Below are 9,507 nucleotides of genomic sequence, written 5' to 3' on the forward strand. Positions count from 1 at the left end.
CTTTTGTGATAATTACAATATCCCTGGGGATTAGCTTTGTGGCTTGCTTGAAGGGACTGGAGGGTCTAGGAGTATACTTCGTTTTATTAGCGGCTAGCACGTCACTGGTTCAGTAGGTGGTCTCTCGGGATAGGGGGTCGGTAGCGTGCCCCTTCAAACCGAGGACCCAAAGACAATTTGGACGGAGTGTACGATGGGATGTGAGCTGGAGGCCTGTATGGCATGAAGCGTCCTTTTCAAATGGAGCCTTTCCTTTGCCTGACATGGGCCCTCCAACAATCTTACCTCCATTCCCTTGTCGAGGCACTATCTTCTTACTCTCCCACTCCCGAAGTTTGGACCCAGTGTCTTTGCCTCGAACAAATGCTCTTACCCGATCCATGAGTTTATCAAAAGTAGCAGGAAAATCTTCCCCTAGCTTTTCGGTGAGTTGAGAAAACCTCACTCAGTTTATGAGCCCACTGATTTTCACGACCTCGGGCGCTCCCTTGATGTTCATGTTTTCCGTTACGTAACGTTCCATGAACTGCTCCACCTTTTCTTCATCTTGTCGTCGGATGTGTAGGATTTCGTTGGGATTTTTCATGGCTTTACGTTGTTGACTAAAATTTCGTAAGAACTTCCCCCGCAGTTCTTCATAATTATCCAGACTTCCCGGCTCCAGACTATCAAACCAGATCTGAGCACCTCCCGTCAAAGTTTGCGGGAACATGAGACACCAAGAGGGCATGGTCCACCCACTGACCAGCACGGCTTCCCGAAAAGCATGCAAGTAATCTTCATGATCTTGCGTTCCGTCATATTTGTCGACAGTGGCGGGATATCGGAGTTTAGGAGGTAGCGGTGCTTCGGCTATGCGTTTTGTAGATTTGGAAGCGTCGGAAGTATCTGACGAACGGTATGGAGTATCCAAAACACTCGAGGTGGTTTTCCCTTTACCTTTGGCCGTAGATTGAAAAGTGGCCAACAACTCAAGTAACAAATTCGACTCTTTGTCGGGTGCACCTTCAAGTTTATCGTCCTTGGATTGTTCCGGAGTTTCGAAAGAGAGTCGTGTTTTGAAATAAATTTTTTTAACTCTCGAATACTCATTCAATCTTTATTCTTTATTAGTTCATTTATTAATTCGTTGTATTCTCCTATTATTATTATTACTTAGGATTCTTTCATTGATACTTCTCGAGCCTGACGTTTATTCTCTTATCATTCTTAATTCATTTATTCCTTTCCTTATTTACTAAGGTGAGTAATCACTCCCATTTTTTACTTATTTTATTTTTTTGGGGGACATATGCGTATTTACAGTATTTATCTATTATCTAGTATTCAAAACCGCAACTATTTAATCCTTGTGTGTATATCAGTTTATGTCTAACTTGCTATTTGATTAGTTGCTTTATTTGAATACACTTCGGAGAGGTCCAACATATTCTCATTATAATATGATCATACAACCGTCATAGTAGCCACAGTCCAGTTCATCTGGCATCGAGCTTACCGACAACTCATCTTTGGTAACCAATGCCCGACGCATGGCAACGGTTTAATCCTATCTTTATACTTGTTTGATTTGTTGATATGCTATGGTTAAATTGCTTATCTCACAGGAACAGTTTGCATCTTTCTTTATTTATTATATATTATTATTGTAGTGTCTTAAACTAGTGTTTTACTCACTCAACATGTGTTGATGACAAATTATTGTATTTTTAACGCATATGGAGGTTATTATCTAAATTAGTTGCAAGATTTGGTGAATACTTAGTGAAGAATTGAGTTAGAAGAATTATAATCAAGACTTAGATTTGTATTCATTGTTTGTTTAATGAGTTGTACTTTGTATATGAATTTATTTTAATATTTAATTATGTTAAATAGATAGTGTCACCTTTAATATTGCATGATAGTACCTTGAGAGCTGTGAGCAACCAGCTCACGCCTCGGCATATCCGCCTTAGGTTGGGATGTGACACGTCACATGTAAATGTTTAGTTTTATAAAGTGCACGTTATAACACATTTTTTTGCTAGAAACCGTTTTAGTACATGGGTATTAAATTTAAAACGTATAAAAGCGTTTGATATTTTAGGTTTGATTTTATAAACCCTTATTGATATTATTAATATAACATATTGCAAAACTAAAGAAATGTTTTAGAATGATTTTTAAACAAAGTTTTGCATATTTTAGATAATTCAAAATGGTTCGATATTCTTGCTAAAAGTAGTATATGTTAAACTCAGATAACGTTCTCAAGGATACTCTAAGGTGGAAAATAACTTTAAAATTGATTGTTCAAGCTTCGCTACTTTAATGTTGTTTTGAACATATTTGTTCAAGAGTATAGTTTCAAAATTAGAATGAGGATATTTGTGCATGGAGTTCTGTTTGAGTTAGCACCTCAATACATGGCTTAAAATGATATCATTGAAATGATTTCGATCGGATGATGAAAGTGCTGAAGATAATATAACACTTTGAGATTTGATGTCTAGATGTCGTCTATTTATCCATTTGAATATTTATTATTAAAAAGTGTTTTACATTTTATGTTGTAGTTTCGGGTGTATTATTATTTTGTGTTCAATATATTCAGATAACACATGCACTTTTTACAACCAAATACAACAATATTAATTGTGACATGTAAATTTATTTTATAGGATTTTTTTAACGATTTTTTTTAAAAAGATAATTTTAAATAAACAGTGAAAAAAGATTTTCGCTTATGAAACAACTTGTGAGTTGTTGCTTTGACTAAAGTCTAAGACGACACATCAAATATATAACCACATCATGAGATGGTCATTGAATAATGTGGTGAGTGTATTGAGATGAGATGCACAAGAATGCGATATTTACCTCGTTGGAAATAAGTAAATGTGAATTAATATATGTTGATGGTGTATTTAACTCCTTGGAGATTCACTAAATGTGAATTGTAACGCAATATCGTTATTGAGGTATTTATATCATTGGATATTCATATTTGAAAATTCACCGAGTGTGAATCATAAGAGATATATTATGTCATTATTGTAATTTAATTTAAGTAAATCTTAAGAGATTTATTATAATAGGCTTACAATAGCGATGAATAGATAGATGTTTCTACTCCAATCCATTTTTGAACTATGTGAAAGTTTTTCTTTCATTATGAGAAAGTATCTCAATAAATAGTTTCAAGAGACAACAACGAAACGTATAAATCACTTTATGCTAGTGTGAATTCCAAGAGTTTGATTGTCAATCTAGTTGACTTTATCTCAACATAATAGTGATTGTAGATGAGTAGCGTTCATTTTGTTGGTAATAAATGTATTAATCAAAATGATTCGGATTAAGACTTATTTTTAAAGTCCATATAAATCAATGGTGAAGCCTTGAAGATCAACGACAAAAGAGTTATGTTCCTTAAACGAATGAAAAAAAATATGTATGTTCTTGTGAAACTTTCCTGAATATTAAGGCTTTGGGATTGTGAGCAAGTCTCATAACTTTGTTTAAGCTAAGGGATGAATGTTTCAAAGTGATATTGTAATAATTTTATGGCTGTGAAGAATCAGAATGATGCATCTTCTCTTCACATGCTAAAGTATTGTAGTCTAAAGCATGCTAGACTAGTACTTGTTAATTATGGTGCTTTGCGAAGACAAATTAACGTGAAACATTCAAAAGATACATAAAACATGAGTGAATTTCTGTATAGACTAATTTGGAGTGGATTTTCATTCAATATAAGGAAATAATATAACTTATGAGGATCTTAAGAAGACCTTAACTCTCTAGGTTTGTCTTAGAGGGTGATTTAAAATCCTTTTAAGTTGGTGATGTTTGATAACAAATTTATGAAAAGTGTTACTTTATTAGTAAGCATTGATGAACTCATTGATAAAAAGACGTGGTCTTCTTCAAATAATGAGTTTCGAGTTTTCTTCATAAGTAAAGTTAAACAAACTATATTAAAATGCAAGAAATGTGGGGGGAAGCCATTTAAGAAACTACTCTTTAGAAGTATGTACAAATGGTAATTGATATGATTTATCAAACTTGTGTAGAAAGGACGAACCTTTCTTTACCCCATTCAACAGTTGGATAATGTTATCCAATAGCACTTAAATGTGGAGATGTCTTGCATTTGAACTTGGAAGATTTAGCAATGATGATTATTGTAATCCAATCTAACATTGCAAACACACGACGAAGTGGAGGACAAAAAGGTCGTAGTGCATAATGGAGATGTATTGCCTTAATGATAAGTGTATCTTACAAAGACATATATTATAACCAGATTCAGGTGACCACTGAGGTTATAGTCTTAGAAAGTTGACACTAGGCAAAATTAACTTATAAGTTAAAGTACACATCATGACAACTGATCTCAACTACGCAAGTTATCTGAAGTGACTTGACAAAGTCAAAGACAATGTTATGGATCTAACAACCTGAGGGTTTAGTAGAGATCAAGTTGTTGAATGAGACTAAAGCCCATGAAAAAGGGTATATAAAGGAAACCTGTTTAGTACCAGCTACGTTATCTTTTGTAGAGGCGCGAAATCTGTTTTAAAGGAAGCGTGTTTAACATGTGCCTAAGCCTCAATCAACAAAATTAGTTTGTTCATTATGGCAGCCAAGAGACTACTAGAAGACCTTGTTGTGGCAAAATTGGACAATCTATGACACTTTTTATATTAAAATTAATATTAATAATAACGATACTTCGTTATCAACATGAAAAATAAATAGTACACATACCGTAACACTAACTAAAATAAATAATGAAAGAATATATCAATTATGTTAAATGATTCCAACCAAGCTCTTCAAATGACAAAGTCTTCAACTTGTTCTTTAGCAACTTCTTCTTGTAATGTAATATCCTTGAAAAAAAACTTAAAAAGATAGATTGTCCAACCTTTGCCACAATAAGGTCTTCTAATAGTCTTTTGGTTGCAACAATGAACAAACTAAATTTGATGATTGAGGCTAAGACACATGTTAAACACGCTTCCCTTAAAACAGATTTTACGCCTCTACATAAGACAACACGTCTGTCTCTCAGGGTACAACAGCCGAAGTAGTTGGTACTGCCGGAGATGTCCACGTGCCATATTTGAATTAGACTTTCGAAAGATAGAAATTGAAATTCGACTAGAAATATGACAGAATTTGGAATCGAATTTTAAATTTGTGATTTTGTTCTATTGATTCGAAACTTGTAATAGAATTATGCATGTACAACCTTCTCTTATTTTCTAAAATGTGCTATAATTGATTTTGTCAAGTCGGGCCCCTACAGATAACTTTGGTTGATTGGTCACTTTAAAATACATGTTTTTATTTTATTTTATTCAACATTAATGATTAGAAATCTATCAATTATAACGTAAACGTACTCTCCTAAATGTAATACTAAAATTGAGATTTAAAATATTACTTTAATCCATCCATCCATAATCGGCCAATGACTCGTTCATAGTCAATAAGTCAAAAGTTTATAACCTTTTAACTTATAAACTTATGAGAGAATTTAGGAGTATTATTATCGAGAGAGATGTTGGCATAAAAAACTTTAGCTAACCCCCACCCAACCACCGTATGCTATCAACTACCTTTTTCTAACCACCATTTTAATTCCATAAATACATCTCACACGCAACATCACCACCACCACTACCACCATGGATAACATTCCCAATCTAGCTATTATCGAACATGCTCGAATATCGCCACCACCGGCCACCAGCGGCCACCGTTCGCTACCACTCACTTTCTTCGACATTGTGTGGTTACTCTTCCCACCAGTCCATCATCTTTTATTCTATAAATTTCCACATTCAAAGTCCCATTTTGTAGAAACCGTTATTCCTAATTTAAAACACTCCTTATCCATCACACTTCAACACTTATATTTCCCATTTGCTGGCAAATTTATTGTTTATCCCAACCGTAACGGTTCCACTACGAAACCCGAAATCCGACACGTGGAAGGTGATTCTGTCGCCCTGACTTTCGCGGAAAGTACTCTCGATTTCGATGATTTGTCAGGATATCATCCTCGGGAATGTGAAAACTTTTATCCACTTGTTCCTCCGTTAGGTAACGCCGTTAAAGAATCTGATTACGTCACACTCCCGGTTTTCTCGGTCCAAGTGACGTATTTTCCGAATTCCGGTATCGCTATCGGAATGACGAATCATCATAGCCTGGGAGACGCCACCACTCGGTTTGACTTCTTGAAGGCGTGGGCCTCGATTTTTGAAACAGGTGGAGATGAGTCATTTCTGACAAGTGGATCTCCACCTATCTATGATAGATTTGATATCCCCGAGGAACATGAAAGGAGGTTGAACCAAACAAGGCTTGAAGGTTTTTATCAACCTCCGAGCCTTGTTGGCTCTGATAAGGTTCGGGCCACGTTTCTGTTGTCCCGAGCCCATATCAATGGACTTAAGAAACAAGTCCTGGCTCAATTGCCAACTCTGGAGTATGCATCCTCTTTTACGGTAACATGTGGTTATATGTGGAGTTGTATTGTGAAGTCGTATGTTGAAATGGGAGAAGAAAAAGGTGAAGATGAGTTAGAGCAGTTTATAACTGCAGTAGGTCTTCGATCACGTTTGAATCCGCCACTTCCTGAAAGCTATTTCGGTAATTGTAGCGGGCCGTGTATTGTAACCGTAAAAAACAATGTGTTAAAAGGTGAAAATGGGTTTGTTATGGGTGCTAAGTTGATTGGAGAGGGTATAAGCAAAATGGTGAACAAGAAAGGGGGAATCTTGGAAGATGTGGATAGATGGCATGATGGATTCAAGATTCCGGCTAGGAAGATCGGGGTGTCGGGTACACCCAAACTTAACTTCTATGGCATTGATTTCGGGTGGGGAAAACCGATAAAATATGAAGTTGTTTCACTTGACTATAGCGGGTCGTTTTCTTTAAGTGCATGCAAAGAATCGGCGCAAGATTTTGAGATTGGAGTGTGCTTTCCGAGTAAGCAAATGGAGGCATTTGCGAAAATCTTTAGTGATGGATTGAGAAGTGCAATTGCGTCCTGATTTAGCATCGTCATTTTTGTTTTGTTTTGTTTTGTTTTGTGTGTGTACTATTGTTTGCGGTTTTCAGTTTTATGTTTGTTGGAGTGAAGTTGGTCTAATTTTGGTGAAACATATTTAACGTATTTTCACTTACTTTGTGCCTTGTCCATTTGAACAGCACATTCCCTTTGGTGCTTCACTTATATCATATATGCTATTCATGGTAGGAAGGATAAGAGTTTAAATTTGGTCAGTACTATTTTACTAATATTCAAGTGGAAAAAAAGAGATGAGTTTGGACGTTAGATCCAGTTTAATGTAAAGGTGTACAAATCAGGTTTTTATAAAACCAGGTTCTGGGTATGGAATTGGTTTCAGGTATGGTCAAATATTAGAAGACCGGGTAGTTGTCAAACTCGTGTCGGGCTCGGGTCTAGATATTCTCTCTAAAAACCATACCCTATGCACCGGGTCCGGGTATAAAACAAGGTATTTGAATACCCTATTTCTATTTCAGGAATTGCAAAATCCCTATCTATTTATTTATACATTTATTTATTTTTGCATGTATAGATTGAGTTTTTTAATGGCTGCACTTTTAAGGTATTTTTCCAAGTGTTTTTAAGGTAATTTTGGGTATAAATCGGATATTTTAAAACCCAGTTTCAGGTATTAGAAAAACCCGATTCCGGGTATGAAACCGGTTCCGATTTTTAGGTAATTTTGGGTACAAATCCGGTCCGGTTTCAGGTACGGGTTTTGGTACTGAAATGTCAAATGCATACCATATCCGTACCATACAGGTAGGATCGGATACGGGTTCGGGAAGTAAAAACCTGGGTATAAAGAAACCCGGTTCTAGGTATTTTTCGTGTCCGATTCCATGTTTGGGTTCATTTTGCACCTCTAGTTTAATGGTGTTACATTTGTCTATCCAACGCCGATTATTGGACTTAGGTCCATTACAGTTTGTTAGCCCAAGATGGATGAAAACAAATTTTGACTCTAGAAGTAGGGCTATGTAACGGTTCAGAATCGAATCATAATCAGACTGTACTTTAACGGTTCCGGTTTCATTCGAAACCGGGTTAAGTGGTTCACGTGTAAACAGTTCACGTTGGAACCAATTTTCAATTAAATTCTAAATATGAACTACTAAAAGGTGCAAGAAACAAGAGAATTAATAAAACAAAACATTATAATATCAACATTATAATATTTTAATGAAAAAGATTGAGAATATATTAAAATGTCTCAAGATATTATAATAATACGGTTCGGATCTAATAGTTTGGAACCGTAAATTCTTCACCCCGGTCTAGAAGTCTAGATGGTTTCCCACGTTATTGAATTTAATTTATTCGTTTCAGTTACATATTTAGAATTTAATTGCGGGCTTGATTATTCTAAGAATTTGTTTAATCATTTATGTTACATATCTAATATATCAATTTTAATTTTTTGAGATTCTACAGTATCAACGAAAGTTACTAAATTACGATTTTGGTTATGCTAAGAAATTTGCTAATTTGCAAATAAGAAACCCAGAAGTAAAAACAGAATTTACATATTAGTGTTTTGGGTAACCTTCATAGACGGCGTGTGTCATATATTATAATACCTTGGCTCCATTTCATGCATAATATACAAGGGAAAATTTCTAAAATAGATTTATTAAGAGAGAGAATCTTCAAAATAGCCATTCAAATTTAAAATTCTCAAAATAGCCCTCGAAATTCGTCTTTCACGTGACGTTAGAAAATTCCCCATGAGTTTTCAACAATCAATCAAACTGACACATGTCAATGCTCTCCACCTACCACGCGAGTTTTCAGATCAAATCTGTCTTACACGTTGGATTTCGCATGAAAACTTACCTGATGAAAATAATATTTAACGTGATGTTCAAACGGTTTCTGTCTTCCACGTGGGTTTTCAAAAAAAAGTGGTTTTTGGAGTTATTTTGAAAATCATCTTCAAAGATGTCACACCCTCAAAATACACTAACGAAGTTTTACCGTCAGAGGGTGTGAACTAACAGGATCAGAATCTTTAGTTATAATCAAACACCATAAATAAAGTTTTCAAAACCACCAAGACATCAAGTCTTAAGTAAAATGCAGCGAAAAGTGTAAAGCAAATAGTTGCGCCACACAGGACGAATTAAAACCCAAATTATCAAGATAAAAATTTAAAAGAAATTTTAAAACAATGGTGTTCAGCGAATGCATGTCCTATACCGCTCACCCGCCTCGGATACCTGAGATAAACATACTAAAAGTGTCAACACAAAGGTTGGTAAGTTCACAGGTTTACATAAATTAAGCGTTGCGTTTTGGCGTTACTAGATAATGTTAAGTCAATTATATATCAATAGGTAGCTAACCTATCAAGCATGCATTACTAAGTGTTCGACACCGAAGCTGACTGTTTAACGTTTGCCTTGCCACCATGTCAACCACGACCATGG

General features: G+C 35.3%; 1 protein-coding gene across 1 annotated transcript; it reads left to right on the forward strand.

Annotated features, from left to right (window-relative positions):
• Window positions 1–5,400: 5,400 nt before the first annotated feature.
• On the forward strand, window positions 5,401–7,156 carry LOC143576310 (malonyl-coenzyme A:anthocyanin 3-O-glucoside-6''-O-malonyltransferase-like). The gene has a single exon (XM_077060428.1). It carries the CDS (start codon window positions 5,682–5,684, stop codon window positions 7,056–7,058), a length of 1,377 nt encoding a protein of 458 aa, XP_076916543.1. The 5' UTR covers window positions 5,401–5,681; the 3' UTR covers window positions 7,059–7,156.
• The last annotated feature ends 2,351 nt before the right edge of the window (window positions 7,157–9,507 follow it).

Source organism: Bidens hawaiensis, unplaced genomic scaffold (assembly GCF_021521415.1).
Source record: "Bidens hawaiensis isolate Kalapana, Puna unplaced genomic scaffold, B.hawaiensis_p1.1 tig00028059_1, whole genome shotgun sequence".
NCBI classification, from domain to species: Eukaryota; Viridiplantae; Streptophyta; class Magnoliopsida; order Asterales; family Asteraceae; genus Bidens; species Bidens hawaiensis.